Source organism: Octopus bimaculoides, chromosome 1 (assembly GCF_046866305.1).
Source record: "Octopus bimaculoides isolate indiv1 chromosome 1, ASM4686630v1, whole genome shotgun sequence".
Classification (NCBI taxonomy): Eukaryota; Metazoa; Mollusca; class Cephalopoda; order Octopoda; family Octopodidae; genus Octopus; species Octopus bimaculoides.
The window spans coordinates 9,541,461-9,561,263 of record NC_142928.1 but is presented as its reverse complement, the minus strand read 5'-3'; the positions used below and the strand labels follow the sequence as shown (position 1 = coordinate 9,561,263).

Genomic DNA, 19,803 nt, shown 5'->3' with positions numbered 1-19,803 from the left:
GCAGCTGTAAACGGAGACTAATTAACGAGCATTAATTAAAAAATCTTTGGAGGAAATTCAATGATGGAATCTCAGAAATCGTCAATGAGACACAATAACAACAATAATAATCTATTTAGACTGTAGTGGTTCGTTATTATAAGATATTAAAACGTTCGTGTAAATATGGTGAAAAGGGAAAATATTTACCTGGAAGTTAACCAACAGAAAAATCTAAAGAATTTAAAAGAGAAGAAAATTAATAAAAAGCAAATCAGTTGGAAATTTTTTAAACTGGCCGCCGAAGAAGAGGTTCAGCGATGTCAGCCTCTCGACCAATCAGCGCTCACCATTTCGTCACATGCCATTCCTATCGCTGTGTTCGGAATTGCACTAGTTTTGGTTCCAGAATGTCAGAATGATGTCAAATGCAAAAACATACACCTCTTCCCCCCGTGTTACGTCCCTCATAATATTTCTTTCAAATTTTAGTTCAAGGTCAGCAATTTCGGGGGTAGGGTAAGTCGATTACATTGACATTAGTACTCAACTGGTACTTAATTTAATCGACCCCGAACGGATGAAAGGTAAAGTGAACCTCGGCGAAATTTGAACTCAGAACGTCCCTGATTAATAATTGCTTTACGTGAAATTTCGTTAAATGAAACCTATTTTGTCTACTGACACCTGAAATCTATAAAATATTAAAAGTTAATAGGAAAATACATTTGATGTAACAGTAAGATTTAAGGAAAACATTTCCGTAACGCGAGGCACTTTATTATTTTTTATTTATTTATTTCAAGAAATACGTTGGCAATTTATTAGCTAAGGTCGCATTTATAATAGCAGTCGCCTAAACTTCTATTTCATTAATCTTTGCGACGAGATTTCAACTGGGAACCAGAGAAAATAGATTCTATTGGGGGTATCTGTCTTTGCAGATCGCCAACGGAGATTCTTTGAAATATAGGGGACAGGTTCTTTTTTTTTTTCAAAAACATTTTCCTCAACTTTGACCCGATTGTGGCTGAGGTTGCTAAGAAAATATCTTGATAATTTTTGATGCTCTGTGTCTCAATTATTGGAGAATAGAGTCGTGGCTTGCAGTTTTCAAAATTACTGGTTGACAATATTCCTGACGGCAACAATGACGAGGGAGTCTGGAATCATTCTTGTAACGCGCTTTTTTTGCCGATGTTTATATAATTCCATGCTATACAACAACAGACACACATACGTGTGCAATGGGTATCCGCACAGTTTCCGACTTCTGAATTCCTCTCAAAAGGTTCAGCCAGTCCATCTCGAGTGTCGCGCAACGGGATCGAATATCGAACCTGGCACCACATTATTACGAAATGTGTTTATTAATCTTAGCCACTTTGGTTTTTCATATCTTCATTCTTTATCAACAAATTTTAATAAAGAAAGAAAGAAAAACAAAAAGGACGACAGATTTCAAACTGTGATAAACTTGTTACAATAAATCTATTCTCGAAGTAATTTCTCTTGAAGCATGTCCCATTTAAAGTTCACTCTTAGACAAGTTTTTGTAACTTCTTCCATTGTTGGCGCTAAACTGTTTCTATAACTGTTTACCGACAATTTATTTAATCATTCACAATGGTTTACATCCTGGGAAATATTTTAAAGTAATGTTTGCAAACGGTTTCATAATAAATTTGTGTTTATAAACGAGTGTTTAAAAACTATTATAGTTGGTTCGTCTTAGATCTGCCTCGATCGAGTCAATTTATAACTAAAGGTAGTCCAGCCATGACCATCTAGTCTTCCTGTTTATGGATGACGTCATTGAATAATTTTCTTTTTAAAGAACGCATGTGTAATTTGGCTGCTATTTTCAGCAGGCTGAAGTACCCCACATGCTCCGAGAGAAAATGGGTATCGCAGCTTAAAACCTGTACACTTTATCAAAGTAAACCAGAGACCGATTCGAAATGACTGATGCCCGTCGCTTTCTAAATTACATTCATTATACTTTAGCTGCGAGCAACCTTCTAATAAACGAAGTTTCCAACTGTTTAGGTAAAAAAAATTAATCAAAAAATCTGTAAGCTAAATTGAACAGATTCGAATACGATTTTGCCTAAAAATCACGTTTCCCAAATTTTTATTTTCCTCACCCCGACCCCAATTTCTTTATTTTTAACTTGTTTGGAATATTTTAAAAATCTACGTAGAAAAATACAGAGATTACGAATCTGGGAATTTTTTAAACTTTTAATTCTTCTGTGAGAAACACTCAATGCCCCTTCCGCCCCCCCCCTTCATCCATTCATCACCTCAGCTTTCAAAAAAATAAACAATCAAATGTTTAACTTTCGATTGATGTTTCACGCATGCGTAGAATTCTACTGAAATAGCAGACGTCAAAAATATCAGACCACCACCAGAAATCCCGACATGCTAGAAACAACAGCTAAACGACATTATTTCTGGGCAAAACTTACCTGCTTTCAAAAAAGCTAAAAGTAAAACATTTGGAGGTAATGAGTGGAGGTTGGGAAAGGGGATTTGAATGTTTCTTTAAGAAAAATTAGAAAAAAAAATTTCTTAAAATTCATAATCTCTATTTTTCTATGTGGATTGAAAAAAAAACTTCGAAAAAGTTAAAAATAAAAAATTTGGGCTGGAGAGGGTTAGGGTTATTAACATTTTGAAAACGTGTTTTTGGGGGCAAAATCCTAATCTCCTATTTTGAAAACAGGAACCTGAAGAAATTTTGGAAAAAAGTAAATGGGGGTGTGGTGGGATAAAGTTTCTAAATTCACTCAACACAAATAAGTATTACAAAATATATATAAAAGGTCATTTCAATTAATGTTGAGCTGTAATTTTATAATTCATACTGAAGTTTTACCATGTGTGTGTGCAAAAGAAGTTATTTGTACATACTTTTCTGAATTCCAAAACAAGAAAACTTTCGGCAGATTCCAGCCATTGAATCCGCCCACATCTTACACATATTCCTTCCTTACAGTCTTATCTCTTCCATTTATATGGAATTTCACCATTCAAACTGACAGAAAGATAGATGTGAATAGGCCAGACATTAAATTGAAAAATTCAGTTAAAAATCATGCCTCCTTATTATTGATATGACTGTCCCGATCGACATAAATGTATCTGTCAAAACCTAAAAAAAACTGAACAAGTATAAAGATTTTGAAATAGAAATTGGCAAAGTGTGGAACCTCAAGACTAAAACAATACCTGTTGTCATAGGTTCCCTAAGAATGATAGCAAAAGGGGCTGATTGCTACCTAGCTCAGATACCAGGAAACCTCAAAATGGCAGAAATTCAAAAGATAGTGCTCATGGAAACTGCCCATATCCTGCATAAAATACTGTCTATGTAATCTCAAATTTTAAAACAAACTTATAATTTTCTTAAACATTCTCTAGAACAATACTATGTGCAAAACCAAATATATAACACCCTAAGCATAACACCAACATGAACTTCTAACTTGTTATCTCTTGAGGTCTCTGGGTGAGACTTGGAGTCAACTTATACAAATACAAAGCAAAAGCCAAATATATAATAATAATAATAATAATAATAATAATAATAATAATAATAATAATAATAATACTAATAATAGGTCTTGGTATAAAAGATGGGTTACAGTCAATATTCTGCTCAATAGTCTTGGTATAAAAGATGGGCTATAGCAAATATTCTGCTCAATTTTCTTGGTATAAAAGATGGGCTACAGCAAATGTTCTGATCAATACCACAGATTTGCTTGTCAGTTGCTTGATCTTAACCAGTTGAGCTTGTCCCTTAGTAGCTGACGATATGTGCATCTCTGAGTACAAGCAGAAGTAGTGGGGGAGCATCATAGCCATGTGCCGAGAGGACTTCCTTGGGGCTTAGATAATTCACCTTTGGAAACATGAGTGTTTCGTTCGACATCTTTAAACAACCCATATTCAGGGACCTTTTGAGTGGAATGGGCTACTTGACCCATGGAAAATTCTCAACCTGAGTTCCCCTGAATCCTAGGGTTCCGCAAAAGATTTCTAGGGATTCCACGAGAAAGCGTGAGATAAGCTAATGCTAATTTCATGGTCAGTGAACAGGTCGCGGTCTCAAAGCGACGAAAATATTTTGGCAAATTAAATTTAAATGTTGAAGTGAATCTAACGGTTTTTGTGTGTTTCTTAAATGGCTTATAAACACCTTCCACGCTGCAATTGTTTTCATTCCAGCGCACGATCTCAGATCAGGTCACTTGCTATGCAAGTATATCTCCGTAATATATATATATATATATTACCACGTGAACTACGATGAAAAAGTGCGAGAAAGATATGGTATATAATTAATTTTTGTGCAGGGGTTCTTTGAGACATGTAATTTATTTTAAGGGTTAGGCAATGGTAAAAAAAGGTTGAGAAACACTGCCCTAGAAGGACGAAAGACCAACTCTACTCCAGCAGGATTTGAACTCGGAATGTAAAGGGAGGTAACTAGAGGTTTCATCGGCCGAGTTTCGGAAATGTTTCTCGGTTATAATATTTTATGAAACCATTCATTAGTTTTAATAAAAGTTATAATAAATCAACCCTTTTAAGAGGAAAAAAAAACTATTAGGAACTTTTCGATGACGTTTCATTTAGAATTCTTACATTCCCTCAGAATGTTTAAAAATGCTAGCAAGGAGGAAATCTGCCCGAGTTATCGGTGTAACTGTTTTTAAGTAGGGAACATTCTGTTATTCTTTTATTCTGCTGCCACTTGCTGTCTGAACAACATTGGGAAAACTTTAGCCACATCGTTGAAAGGTAAACACTTCATGTTGTTGCTTTGAACTTTTTAATGTTTGTTACATTAAACAAAGAACTTGATTTGTATTCTAAAGGAAGGACTTAACACTTCCATTCTTGTCTGCTTTATTTTTGGTTACGAATTGACCCATGTGGACGGTGTCAAACCATCTTTTATAAACATATCTAATTGCATCTCTCTCTCTCTTTCCAGCTTCATTAATTTATATAATCTTTAATAATCCAAACATATTAAGTTTCCACAAGAATCCCAAGTAGATTATTGTAGAGTTGTTGCCTGAGATTTGTGTTTAATACTAAACATGTAAACCATTTAATATCAATTATAAATCATTATAAACGGTTTGTTGTTTCACCACAGATTTGTAATTCTTTGCTCATAATCTTTAATCTATAATTATTGTAAAATTATATTTTTATTTAGTTTTAACAGTTGTCAGATTAATTAAAGGAAGGCAAAATAATAAATTGTGATGAATCTTGTGGACATTCACAATAAAAACGTGGTCTTGTTTCACAAGAATTTCATCCGTAAAGATAAAAATATTTATTAGAAAGTATTTATATTAGTTTTATTATTAATGAAGATTTTGTAGTTGTTTAATAACTGTCTCTTAACGAATCACTTCTCAGTAAAACCAGTTTTATTCATGCAAGATTCTTGTTCTTGCAAAAAGTTAACTCAGTTCTCTGTTGAAGTTGCTTTTAATTAATACTCAATAATTTTACGACTTTTCTCTACAATATATTGATGTTGAACTTACTATTCACTTTGTAATTTTGTTTCTGTAGTTCTTAAGCTAATGTAATAAGGATGATTATAAGAGATCATTAGAATAACAATGGGTTTTCATGTTTATAGATAAATTGGCAAAGTGTTTCCGATAGAAAATAGAATATTTTATGTACTCTATTTACTATTTAATTACGGAATCTCTTCAGTTCCTTGTGTGTTGCAATAGATTCCAGATGAGTTATTTTGGCATTCATTACTAATTCCGGAATGATAACAGGAACAAGATAAGTAGCAAGGGTAAATTTTGATCGAAATTTACTGTAGCAAGTACCCAACATCTGGGAATGTGTTTGGTTAGAGCAATCTTTATTCATTTGAACAAGAAGAAGTATGTTCATAGCTTTATAGACCTCCCTAGAGAATGAAACTGGAATAACTATTGATGCTAAACATTTAAGTTGAATTAAAGGTTAGTGACTGGCAGGAAAAGTTAGACTGGTCTGGAATTGCTGTGGGGGTGACCAGATGAAGATGGATGCAAATAAGTTAGGGTGGAGTTGGTATAAAGTGGAATTTTGAGAGAGCAGAGCTCATTGCATATAAAGGATTGAGGAAGGACTTCATTGAGAGGTAAAATGTTGGGTCAAAATGGACGTTAATTCACATAGGTTAACTCTGGAAATTATGAAGAAAAATTGAAAAAGGGAATCAGTAAATGATGAAATTCGAGGTATGCACTGCCCCCCCCCCCCCAATCATACCATATGCATAGGGTAACTGTGTTCCCCTCTTAAAATTTTTGAGACTCCACAAAGCATTCCACAGTAGGTGATTATGAAGCTGAGGAGCTAAAACTGCTATCCACCCTCTCAAGCTTCAGTAAGACAAAATACATTTTAGTATCCTTTGCACAGACAATATTCCCCCAAATGATTTGGGGTTCTGGGAAATGCTCCTCTCTCTTGCTTCTTTTCTTCCATTCATGCTTGCTCCTCTTTTGTAGGTGACATCACCTTCTTTTGAACTGGGAACATATGTGAAGGGGGCTGGGACTTATTGTTCCGGAACAAGAAAAAAATTTGGAACAATTCACTTCCCAAATATGTTTTCAACTCTTTGCATTTGTCCGATCAATGAAGGCACTACCTGCTTTCTGTGAGTTCCTGATTTTCTGTAGGTTCCGTCAACACTTTGCCTGTGGCTTGGTTACCTGGATGAGCTCTGCATCTTCATTGCCCTCAAGGTTGGAACTGATGTGTGTTGGGGAATAAGGTGTTGTAGTGGTAAGCTTCTTGAATCCAGAGTCTTTTTCAATTATTAATGTTGACTGGATGCATGTCATGTTGGTTGCTATTAGATGAACTTAGTTAAATAAATCCTACCCAGGGTAAATACCTCTTTAGTTGTGAAACCTATGAGATTGTGTAGGGTATAATGGGGAAGAGATCAACACTTTGCCATCTGGCTTAGACGCAGATACATTACCTGAGATACCCAGTGGTGACTTATTTGCTCCATCACATCTTAATGCTGCACTTGTTTTGTGCATTCAGAATGCTGAACAAAATAAGGCACTGAAATATCTAATCTGTCAGTAAATTATGTTTTTCAACTTGTGGCTTTTGAGCCTTTGGAGAGTATTGGACCCCTGATAAAAGAGGTTTTTGACTTTGTTTTATGCCCTATTTTGCTGAAATATAAAATGATGCTCAGGAAAGTCCCAAGCTGTTCCATTGTCTCACCTTTGCAATCACTTGCAGTAACACTATGAATGTTTTAGGGAGTCCTAAATTTTTGAGTAGAATACCAATTTGCCCAGGAATATCATTCAAGGAGAACACCAGTTTGCCCAAGAATATCATTTTATAGGACAACACCTGTTTTCCAAGGTATATCATCTAATTCAATAACATAAATTGGTAGAATAGAAAAAAAAGGAAACATTTGTTTTTTATTTTCCTATTTTAATATGCAAGCAAACCTTATCCATCTCTTTCTGGGTTGTAAATGATATTTATAAATTATTTTAAAAATATTATTCAAAATAATTTCTCTGGTGACTTTATATTAAACATTTAGAACATTATAGAAACTTAATTTTTTTTGTAAACAAGTTATTTTCTTTTTTCTTTTGCAGTAGAATGAAATATGCCAAACATTGTCCAAGTTCAAAAAACCGAAGTCTTGAAATGCAAGCTTCGTCATGCATTTCTTGCAGTACAACATTGTGCATCTGTGTGGCAGGAATGTGCTCGTCAGCAAGAAGTGCAACTTAAGGAACTTTTTAACTTATGTGAACAATACCAGTGTTGTTATGAAGCAAATGTGGAATCTTTAGAGCTCCCTGCTAGTCTGAATGAAGTAAAATCCAAGTTACTTTATGTGATTGTGGAGAAGATAGAACAAAAACTGTGTGCAGTTCAAGCCACAATGTAAGGATTTCAATTTCTCATTGACTCTAATACAAGATTTGTACATGGATGACCATCATTTACTCGCTCCCCTACCTTTGGAAATATTTTTTCCTTTTCCATCTTATTTACTCTGTGTGTAGATATAGGTGCATGTATAAATACGTGTGCATGTATAATTATCATCATCAATTAACGTCTGTTATCCATGCTGGCATGGGTTGAACAGTTCGACAGCAGATGGTGAGATAGAGGATTGCACAATGCTCAAATGTCTGCTTTGGCTTGGTTTCTGCAGCTGGATGTCCTTCCTAATGCCAGTCATTTTACAGAAAGTACTGGTTACGTTTTATGTACTGCCAGCACTAGTGAGGTTAACCAAGTGACTCACGAGACCCTTCAGCTGAGGGTGGGAGAAGTAGTATTGAGAGAGGTTGACAGATGTCACATGATGACAGGTCGAAGTCGCATAGAGGGACAGGCACAGGTTTCTTGCTGCAGGGGAGACATATGGTTGTAGTGAAGATGTGTCAGGGCATACCCTCAAATTACAGGAATGTTAGATTACCTTGAACAGACAGACAACATAAAGTTGAGATACTCTGACTGTGTAGAAAGTAATCTCTTTAGTGTTGGTGCTGAGACAAACTGTACTCAGTAGTGAACTCTGTAAGGTGGTTGGTAAACAAATAGGCACAGTATAGAATAGAGAAAATCTTTTAGTTTTGCTGAGGACAAGACAATCTCTCTAGTGTTAATACCATGGTAAAATATACCCAGTTGTACAGTGGTTAGTGTTAGGAAGAACATCCAGCCATACAAACCCTGTGAAGAAAACAATGTATAAGGAAAATGTGGTTCCTGACTCATCTAGAAAGGTGGTGACTCAAATAGCAGCTGACTCTGATTATGAGGATTCATCTAACCCATGACAACCTAGAAAGTGGACGAAAATGATGATGATGATGATAGAGGTGGACGTATGGAATTGGAGAGTGTTAGTGAAATCTGTATGTCATGTTATGTCATTAGTTCTGATCTTGAAATATAATTTTTATCTTTTGGGTTTGTACATCATCATCATCATCATCATCATCATCATCGTTTAACGTCCGCTTTCCATGCTAGCATGGGTTGGACGATTTGACTGAGGACTGGTGAAACCGGATGGCAACACCAGGCTCCAATCTAATTTGGCAGAGTTTCTACAGCTGGATGCCCTTCCTAACGCCAACCACTCAGAGTGTAGTGGGTGCTTTTACGTGTCACCCGCACGAAAACGGCCACGCTCGAAATGGTGCATCTCATGTGCCACCCGCACAAGAACCAGTCCAGGGGCACTGGCAACGATCTTACTTGGCTTGCCGGGTCTTCTCACGCACAGCACATTTCCAAAGGTCTCGGTCAGTAGTCATCGCCTCGGTGAGGCCCAATGTACGAAGGTCTTGCCTCACCACCTCAGCCCAGGTCTTCCTGGGCCTACCTCTTCCACGGGTTCCCTCAACTGTTAGGGTGTGGCACTTTTTCACGCAGCTATCCTCATCCATTCTCACCACATGTCCATACCAGCGCAATCGTCTCTCTTGCACACCACAACTGATGCTTCTAATGTTCAGCTTTTCTCTCAAGATACTTACACTCTGACGGGTATTCACATTGACATTACACATCCAACGGAGTATACTGGCTTCATTCCTTGCGAGCTTACGTATGTCCTCAGCAGTTACAGCCCATGTTTCACTGCCATGTAGCATGGCTCTTCGTACGCATGCGTCATACAGTCTGCCTTTTACTCTGAGTGAGAGTCCCTTTGTCGCCAGCAGGGGTAAGAGCTCTCTAAACTTTGCCCAGGCTATTCTTATTCTAGCAGCTACACTTTCAGCGCACCCACCCCCACTACTAACTTGGTCGCCCAGATAGCGGAAGCTATCGACTACCTCTAGTTTTTCACCCTGGAATGAGATAGAAGTTGTTTCCTGTTTGTTTACAGTCTTTATTGTACATATTTTTTTTTATTAATGTTTCTATCAGAATTGGCAGATATCGATATGATAAAGTTATTAACTGTATTCTATTTTATTGAAGTAATATCTCTGTCTTTTCATTTTTAGATGTGAATTTCAAAAATCTTATGATAAAGTGAATCAAGCAAGAATCAATGCTTTTGAACAAAAACCCGACATGGTTTATTTGACTGAGAGCAGAGCTATGTCCCCAACTCTGGCTACCATGTTGGAATGGTTAGATGATACAGAAAGACAGGTTTTTGTACAATATCCTTTGTTGATTTCATTCTTTACATTATTGATCACTTCATTTTTTTTTTTAAGGAATAAATCAAGTGAATATTTATTGAATATTAGTGTCTACTCCTGTCCACATGGAAAGCAATTATGATGACTGATTGAGTGATAAGCTAGTGAAATATATTCCATTGGTTCTGAACTCTATAGAATTATCTCCCAGATTGGTGAAATTGATGTGTAATGAATAACCTGGCCACCTGTAGGTCAGTCTTTGCAGGAATGAGGAACATGTCATTTGCTTTGATTACTTGCAATAGATTGACTTAAGCTCAAGTGATGAGGTTAAACTGATACAAACGTGTGTATGTGTGTTTCAATTCTTAGTCCCCTCTTATTTATCTAGCCCTCCATATCATAATAGAGAGATGAGCAGTGATACATCCACCCGTCTTGGTGAAATTGAGGTTCTGGAGGCTATATATATAATTTCAGGAAACCAGTCAGTCACCTGATAACCTATAAATCTGGTGACCATACTAGCCAGATTGACTACATTCTCATCGGAAAGAAAGATTCATGGTTGCTCATAAATGCAGAGACTTTCCCAGGTGAAGAATGTATCCCTCAGCATAGATTAGTCAGTGGTTTCAGACCACAGGCATGAAGGATTTCAAGAAGCAAGCCAATTTGGAAAAGGACCTGGAAGCTTAAGGCTCTTTTGAATAGCCAGAGATTTAGAGACATCCTAACTGAAGCATTTAATGAGAAGGAGGAAGAGTTACAGACAGGTAACATAGCGGATAACTGGAAGTTCCTACGAGACAACTCATTGAGAGCTACAGACCAAATTTGTGGCTGGTTGCAAAGTCCCAACCAGACTTGGAGTGACATGGTAGTGGAACTGTGTAGTTGACAGAGCCATTAGAGCAAAGAAGCGGGCCTGGAAGGACTGGAACAGGGAACTATTTTGGGTAGTGAGAATAGAATCTAAGGGATAGGTATACTTAGCTAGGGGTGAAGCAGAAAGGAAGAAGTTTGCCAATGTTCTGTGGTGTGAGAACCAACAGCTTGATGTGTTTTGATTTGCAAGACAGCGAGTCAGGGAAAATTGTGATGGAGAGAAGTGCATTTATCATCAGCCAGTCCTCAACCTTTATTCTTCATTCATTATATTTGAACCCCAGCTCCTTCACCCTCTTTCCATCTCTTACCATCCCTCAGTCTCTCCTCATATAATCTTGCAACCTCTACCCTCTCACATCCCCTGTTCTTCTGTCACCACTCCCACTCAGCTTATGCTTGATCACTCCTACCCACTCTAACCATGTAGTTCCTCTATAGCAAGAAACCTGTTTCAGCCCTTTCTTTTGTCCAAACCTCATCATTTAACGTCTGTTTTCCATGCTGGCATGGGTTGAATGGTTTCAAAGGAGCTGTATCAGACTCCAGCTGTCTGATTTGGCATGGTTTTTTTTATGGCTGGATGTCCTTCCTAACACCAACCATTTTACAAAGTGTACTGGGTGTGTTTTACATGGCACCAGGACAAGTGCTTTGTACATGACACCAGCATGGGTGCTTTTTATGTGACCAGCACAAAAAAAAAAAGAAAACTACTGAACTGCATGTACTGTAGTTTGTTGTAATTTTCCTGACAACAAATTATCCTCTGACTTTGCTTTCATAGACATGTGAAATATGTGGCCCCTTATTTGAAAAACACTAAGAGTTAGTGATAGGAAGGGCACCCAGTACTAAAAGAATGTCTTAATAACCATTCCCAAGTTAGCATGGAGAAACAGATGTGAAAAAGATGAACATATTCAATGTTTCTATTTTTCTTAGTACTGGTGTAATTTTCTGGTTCCCTACAGCTGTATTTGAACTGGTGTTCTCCTTATCCATAGGCCTTTGCCAGTTCATGAAGAGGGGATTCACTTTTGTGAAGTCTGAAACCATTTATTTCAATTTTTATTATTTTGGTTGGTGATGTATTTATTTATAAGTAATATATATGTGTGTGCATGTATGTATGTGTGTGTGTATGTATGTATATATATATATATATATATATATATATATATATATATATATATATATTATATATATATATATATATATAGAGTGGGGGAAGTTGTGTATAAACAAAGTATGTTTATAAATGATTATTTCAGGCAAGCTAAACTAATGAGTTGCATCTTTATTAATTTGCTTCCTTAACTAATTTTAAGCTACACCTCAAGAAATATTTACTTGATGAAATGAAATATGGTGATGTGTCAATCCTGCAGCAACTTCTCAAATCCTGGTTACTTGATGACACTAAAGTCATCAATAAAATCCAAGGTTAGATACTATTATTGGTAGTTGTTCAATAATTCTTTTTTTTCATCCTCTTATGTTTTCAGCCAGACACCAAGGTCAATACGAGGAAATAATTTACAAACCACTTAGATAAAAATTGTCAGTTTAGGACCAGGTTTTTCTATTTTAGAAAAATCCAAGTGTTTGGAGATTGTGAAAAGACTGCTGGCTTTTGTTTCATTGATACTTATTATTTGTGGTTGTGGTCAGCAGTGGGGGATGTGCTCTTGGCCCCCTTCTGTGTATGCATCATCATCATCATCATCATCGTTTAACGTCCGCTTTCCATGCTAGCATGGGTTGGACGATTTGACTGAGGACTGGTGAAACCGGATGGCAACACCAGGCTCCAGTCTGATTTGGCAGAGTTTCTACAGCTGGATGCCCTTCCTAACGCCAACCACTCAGAGAGTGTAGTGGGTGCTTTTACGTGTCACCCGCACGAAAACGGCCACGCTCGAAATGGTGTCTTTTATGTGCCACCCGCACAAGCCAGTCCAGGGGCACTGGCAACGATCTCGCTCGAAAATCCTACAGGAGCCAGTCAGGCGGTACTGGCAACGGCCACGCTCAAAATGGTGCATCTCATGTGCCACCCGCACAAGAACCAGTCCAGGGGCACTGGCAACGATCTTACTTGGCTTGCCGGGTCTTCTCACGCACAGCACATTTCCAAAGGTCTCGGTCAGTAGTCATCGCCTCGGTGAGGTCCAATGTACGAAGGTCTTGCCTCACCACCTCAGCCCAGGTCTTCCTGGGCCTACCTCTTCCACGGGTTCCCTCAACTGTTAGGGTGTGGCACTTTTTCACGCAGCTATCCTCCTCCATTCTCACCACATGTCCATACCAGCGCAATCGTCTCTCTTGCATGCCACAACTGATGCTTCTAATGTTCAGCTTTTCTCTCAAGATACTTACACTCTGACGGCATTTTCTCTTACTGTCACTGCTTCTCCTTCTTTGGTTGTAGACGTGTGATTGTTGGTATTGACGATGGTCTGATGCACTCTGCTCTTTGCTGTTCCATAGGTCAGAAAGCCTTCAGGTGGTCTGGTTTGTCACATAGGTTAGCACCTGTGGTTTTCTCCCTTCTACTATCATTCATTTTGCTTAATCTCTTGAAACTGAAAGTGATCCGGGATGCCAGATAAATTCTCAGATGCCACCAACATCTGGAACTTCAGAGACAAATCCATTCTATTCTGCTGCAGATTGAACTTGAGTGCTATAATCTTTGTTCTCCCTCATTGCTACCACACCAGCCTGGTCCATGTTGGGATCCATCTTTTGGTCACCCATCTTTCCAAGTAAAATAAGATCCTGATAAAATCTTGGGTTGCATTGGTGGGCATGGCCAGAATCTTAGCCTCCACCTTATTGTTACAGACTGGGACAATTGTCCTAAGTTGTTTACTGCTTGTTATCTATCCAACGCGAGGCCACACTTTCTGCTGGCATTTCACTACTTGTACTAGACTGGAATACTGTAGCTTTCTTTTTTTTCTGTTTGGGGCAATGACAAATTCATGGTCATGGCCAATGCCGGTGTCGTGTAACTGGCACCTGTGGCAGTGGCATGTAAAAAGCACCTATTACACTCTTGGAGTGGTTGGTGTTAAGAAGGGCATCTGGCCCTAGAAACGATGCCAAATCAGACGGAAACCTGGTGCAGCTCTCCAGCTTACCAGTTCCAGTCAAACCATGTAACTCATGCCAGCATGGAAAGCGGATGTTGAATGATGACGATGATGATGCATTAGTTTTTTGTTTTTGGATGAGCTATGGACTTCAGCAACAGGAAATTTCATGAATCTCAAACATGTAATATCACATTTATCACTATCGTCATCATCATGGCAGTATAAGGGTAGATTGATTGGATCAGGAGAGGATGATAGATAGGCAGAGCTGTTCACCAACTGTAGAATGTGCGATGATTCGGAAGAGACCACAGCTCACCTTGTATTGGAATGTCAGAATAAATACAAACAGTGTTGGTATAAGATTGCAATAATCCATTGGAATTTTTACAGGAAATTTAGTTTTGCATGCAGAGAAAAAAAGTTATAATAACCATTTTATGGGAATAGAGATTGCAAACCCTCGAAAATCCTAGACATCATAAGAATATGTAAAGGTCCTTAATACAGTTGATATTCTATGGGTTAGTGTTATGTGTGGACGTAAATGTACGGACCAGTTACAAGTCTGATCATTTCAATAGAAACCATTCATGAACAATCTATAGACTAATCTATTGTTGTGAAGGTTATAAAGTCTGAGCAGGTTTGTGACTTCTACTGAATCATTTGTTCCCTCCCACTGGAGTCATAACATTTTTATGAACTGTAAAGGGATGTCACAACTAACTACACGTATAGGATTATCTGCATATCACTGTCATCCATATAGGTAATCATTCTAGCATAACCTAATGGCTACCTTTAATAGGGGAAGTGTGATTGAGCTGTAACCATATCCAACTGAAGAACGAGCTTCATTTGAATTTTATTTCTGCAGTTTAACCACTCAATTACCTCCCTTGTATTCATCCAGAGGCCAAGTTGCATTTGGTGTTGAATTAGAGGAACTACTGTAATCTTTTGCCGATCTTACCTATATCTAATAATTGATGGGTTCATTAATTTAATAGTGAGGTATCTGCTAAAGTCTAGTGTGTGGTCTTTCACTTTATTGGTACAAGTTTTCTATTTCATCTGAGTGGATTATCAAATCCAGGGAATTATTGACACTTAATCTGTTGTGTGGAACCTGTTTTTATTTCTTTTAAACACACTTCTTTTAATCATGGAGAATCATTCAACTACGGTAGTGGTTGAATAATATTCTTAAGGTCGCAATTTACTCACATGCAGCATCTTTCAGAGCTTGTCAATAATTCAGTTCTTAACCAAATTAAAAACTGTTAACATTTTTGAAGAGGACTGGTCCCTAGCTACATTTTGACGGGAAAAAAACAATGGAGATTTGCTCCAGTAGAAAAAGTTTACATCAAAATTTGTAGCAACGTTATAGGAGAGTAAGTAACGCCACCAATCAATTTTAGATCTAAATAACTTTTTTTATAGTAAAGATCGCCAACATAACATAACATGGCAGTCCTGGTTTAGGACTAATGTTGCTGTAATTTAGCCCCAGGAGACATTGTCTCCAGCTGGCTATATGACACGATCTGTGTCCTTATATTTTCGAACAGATTGTTGAGCAGCTGCATGGCTGTTCATATTAAGGAGAGAGAGAATGATTTGGTGATATCTCCAAAGAGAGAGAGAGAGAGAGAGTGGTGATGAAGTGTCCAGGTGACACCTCAGGTAGGAGTAGTAGTAAGTGGAGGGGGGTTGCAAGAGTGTGTGGAAGCTGGGATAGGGGAAGTGGGACAGAGGTAATTAGGTAAGTAATTCTTATAAAGATTGATGGGGTAGGGGTACAGAAATTGGGAAGGGGCTAGAGGGATGCTAGCAGCAGGATAGTATTGATGATAACATTGACAGAGGAGGAGAAGAGAGATGAAGTATTTGAGTAGGCTGTAGGAACTGAATAGAGAGAGAAAGAGAATTTGGTGGTCTAACGAGGGAATGGCCACTATAATATGGCTGTTGGCTAACAAGTGAGATGGTTCTGGGTAGCAAGAGAGAGAATGGTGGCATTTAACAATAGTCTTTTGTCAGAAACTTCACAATTAGCATTTATTGTGAAAAACTGATTTTGTTTGTGTTTGGTCTCAACTCAATCAAATGATCAAGAATCTACTGAGATTGGATTATTTAAAGATCTTTCTTTTTCTGTATTTCTGATGGGTTTTACGATAAATATTCTTTTGTACCATCATGATTTGTTACCTGTTTAAAAAATATTAGAATATCCTGATTGCATCTTTTTCACAAATGTCAGTTTGTTCCTAAACATTTAACCAAGACATTTGTCAGCACACAAACCCTTACTCACTGTTCTTTCTTTCACATTGACTTTTTATTGTTTGTTTCTTTGTTTTATTGTTGAATTTTCTGTAAATTTTATTGTTTGTTTCTTTGTTTTTCAGAAAGACTTCTTTACTTGGAGGATTTCATGAACGAACCGTAATTAAGGTTTGGGAATCAAGCAGGATCTCATTGGGTACATTCTCCGGATCAATACTAAAAGAAAACAAAACTTATTTGTAATTAATTGGGTTAAACATGTCATTGCTCTCAGGGAAAATCCAAGTGTGTTTCAAAAGACACCAAAGATTGAGAAGTTTTCGATGAAAGTCAAAGAGGAACTTGAGAAATGGTGACTTTTGGAAGATATTTTATTTCTGTCTAAATCTTGTTATATTTAACAATTTGAATAGTTATTTGGTATTGAGGCAGCAGTTAAAGAATCAATAAATGTTCATTGATCTAAATGGAGAACTGCTTTACCTAAATTCTAGCATCTTTATTCAGCTGATTTGATCTGGTAAGCACTAAGCTTCATTTTATTTGTGGATTGTAAATTTACTAAGCAGATATCTTTAGATTAAAATAACAGTGCTGTGTTAACAATCACATAATGTCGTTGTTGTAAGTAGCGGCTTTATTGAAATGTTACTGGTGTTTGCTGTGAGTAATTTATAATCTCTATAAAATAGTTGCTTTTCAATGTTGAGGTCGGTTGATGCTTTATATTCGGGTTGTTTGTGTGAGTAGCTCTTTCTTGTAATGGGAACAGTAGCTGAGTACTGTGTAGATATGAGGAGTTGTATTAGAAAGTTTGTTTTGAGTAGTTGGTACTCATTGGGTTGATGTGAGGAACTCGGTACGCTGTATAGTTTTTATTCTTTATTGAGAATATTAATATTAGTGGTAGCTATTGTCGAAGAAGTTACTTTGAGGATGTAATATTGTATCAGGACACTCAGTGCATGTAGCAATTAATTGTAAGAGGAATTCTTGAGTATTGCTGTCAGTATTAAACTGGATTAGACTGCCTCAGTTATATATCTCTATGTTCCAGTTTCAAATCCTGCCGAGGCTACCTTTGTCCCTCTAAACTAAATTCTAGCAATGTTCTTGTTTCTTATAAACCTGTGGCCTCATTCGAAAGTTAGAATTTCATGTGATAATATAAAGGTGCAGTAGCAGATTTGGTAGTTTTTGTGATAGTAACTGCCTAATGGTATTTAGTTTTGTCTTTCTACATTCCGAGTTCAAATCTTGCTGGGTCAGGTTTGCCTTTCACTCCTCTGAGATCAGTAAAATAACTATTAAAAGATAACTGAAGTTTCCCTTCTTAAGCACACTTAAGGCCTATTCCAGTGTGAGGGGTGAATATTGGTTAATAGAGATGGGGTGGGTTTTACAGAAATAGTAAAGTGCCAAATGAAATTTCTTAGTTTATCCTTGGTTAAAAAAAATCAATCTCCTGAAAATTTATAAAATAAATTCCAAAAAATAAGTTGGCTTCATTTAAATAACTCCACTCCTACAAATTAAGGGTTCTGTTTAAGGATGGTCTGAAAATCAAAGGGGGACATCTTAAGCTAAGGGAGACATCAAAAGCTAACTTCATCTAAAAGAAATAACTTAGTATTTTCAAATTAAAAATAGAATTTTACTTGATTATGGAATGAAAAAGGCTAAAAGTAATTTAAATGCTTGTAGTAATACTGCTGTTTGTTCACAAATTTTCGTTAAGAATAAATAAAAAAAACTGTTTAAAGAAATTGTTTTAATTATTGAAATAGGTTTGTTAAATGTAGAATTGTTAGCATAACATGGAAAAAATAGTTTTAGATAATTTGAGCTTTGCTTAGCTTAGAAGGTTACTTCACATTCACTGACAAATTTAGATATTTCAAGAAATCCAATGTGATTGATTAAAAAAAAAAAATTATTGTACATCAATTTATTGGGGCAATTACTTTTGGAATTGGGTATATTTCCTACCACTTTCCACTCAGCTGGAGCAAATAGATCTCAGTGCTTTGCTCAAACATATAAGACAATGAAAGTTGTAAAATATGAACTTATGACCTTGAAGTTGCTAGGCCAACACTTGAACCTTACTGCTAACATTAAAAAAAAAAAAAAAAAAATGAAGTACTAAAATTTAATTTTGTAGTGGCCTGTTGTCAGTAGACAAATTTTAAATTTATCTGAATAAAAAAATGATTCTGAAGTATTTGAGATATTAAGTTATTGCAATATTAGTTTCTCTTGAGTTTATTACAAACCTTTGCAAGTTTCTACTTAATAATCATATTGATTAATTTAATATTATTGATTGTTGTTTTTATCGTTAAGCATTCCCACTAATTATGAAAACTGTCAATCACAAACAGTTAGATATTAAACCATTATTAGTCTTTTATGTGAGGTGAAGGTGCCAGGCTTTAAACTCCGTTGTCATGTTTGAACCTCATTGCGACAGCTGTTGTGTTGTGGTCATAATTCTGTTTCCTTCAGTTGATCTTACTAACACCAGAAGACTTGAGTTGTACTTTGCTATAAATAGTGGGGTTAACCATGATATTACATCCAGCTGTTAAACTAATCACTCCAACAGGAAACAACTTTGTAAAAGCACCATTCTATTCCTGCTAGCATGATCTATGGATATAGAACAGTTTGGTCAAAAAAATATATCTCTGGTTTTCTTTTACATATTTCTGGTTCAGCACTAAATTTCTTTGTTGGCCACTTTATTGCCATCATAAATTATCATGATCCCCCCCCACTTTTTTTTTTTTTTATCTTACACCAGAACATTGACGAGTGTGATATATTATTAAATATAACAAATGATCATATTCCAAATGTTTTTTGTTTGGTTTTGAAAATAAAAGAAATTTAAAACTGACATCTTTTTTTTTTATTTCTTTGGGTTTTTTTCATGGTATCAATTTTATTACTTTTCTTTTTTTTTTCATTTTAATTGTAATTTACAGAGAGTTTATGCAGTAATGGATAGATATGAAAATTTATTGAGTCTAGTGATATGTGATAAAGAGATAGAAGGTGGTTTGAAAACCAGCATTGGATAGCAATGCATAAAACCTTGGGAAACTAAACAAGAACAATACACCCCATAGGCTTAAGTTCAGATCAAAATTACTGTTTTGAAATGCCTACAGAATACGAAACAGTGGCCACCTTTTAGGCTTTTACTTTGAAAGTATTGACTCCAGTTTCATTACAGTCATGGAAATATGGGTACTTTCTTTACTCTGAGATGGTGTTTTTAGCATGGCTAGTTACATCTTGTTTCA

At 36.5% G+C, this 19,803-nt stretch overlaps 2 protein-coding genes across 5 annotated transcripts in view; one reads left to right on the top strand and one right to left on the bottom strand.

Moving 5' to 3' along the window:
• LOC106874201 (borealin) overlaps positions 1-1,793 on the bottom strand; it is a 29,923-nt gene extending 28,130 nt beyond the window's left edge. Inside the window, exon 1 of the mRNA XM_014921857.3 lies at positions 190-1,793. The gene's annotated coding sequence lies outside the window, so the exon portion shown is untranslated. The remainder of the gene's footprint in view (positions 1-189) is intronic.
• Positions 1,794-4,481: 2,688 nt separating this feature from the next.
• LOC106874204 (AFG2-interacting ribosome maturation factor) lies at positions 4,482-19,394 on the top strand. 4 transcript variants are annotated; one of them, XM_089348388.1, is made up of 6 exons: positions 4,673-4,794; positions 6,537-6,816; positions 7,671-7,965; positions 10,056-10,212; positions 12,422-12,536; positions 16,615-19,394. In XM_089348388.1, exons 3-6 carry the CDS (start codon positions 7,682-7,684, stop codon positions 16,653-16,655), a joined length of 597 nt encoding a protein of 198 aa, XP_089204514.1. In that variant the 5' UTR covers positions 4,673-4,794; positions 6,537-6,816; positions 7,671-7,681; the 3' UTR covers positions 16,656-19,394. The 4 variants fall into 4 exon arrangements, with proteins under 4 accessions (XP_089204513.1, XP_014777345.1, XP_089204514.1 ...); XM_089348387.1 differs by lacking the exon at positions 6,537-6,816 and having other exon boundaries at positions 4,482-4,794; XM_014921859.3 differs by lacking the exon at positions 6,537-6,816 and having other exon boundaries at positions 4,656-4,794; positions 10,056-10,217; positions 12,421-12,536.
• The last annotated feature ends 409 nt before the right edge of the window (positions 19,395-19,803 follow it).

What these genes read in the sequence shown, in the direction of transcription:
- LOC106874204 (XM_014921859.3), top strand. Translation starts at nt 7,682, where the DNA reads ATGCCAAACATTGTCCAAGTTCAAAAAACCGAAGTCTTGAAATGCAAG. An exon ending in GAAAGACAGGTTTTTGTACA is followed by an intron (nt 10,218 to 12,420) that starts ATATCCTTTGTT and finishes AACTAATTTTAA; the next exon opens with GCTACACCTCAAGAAATATT. An exon ending in AGTCATCAATAAAATCCAAG is followed by an intron (nt 12,537 to 16,614) that starts GTTAGATACTAT and finishes TTTGTTTTTCAG; the next exon opens with AAAGACTTCTTTACTTGGAG.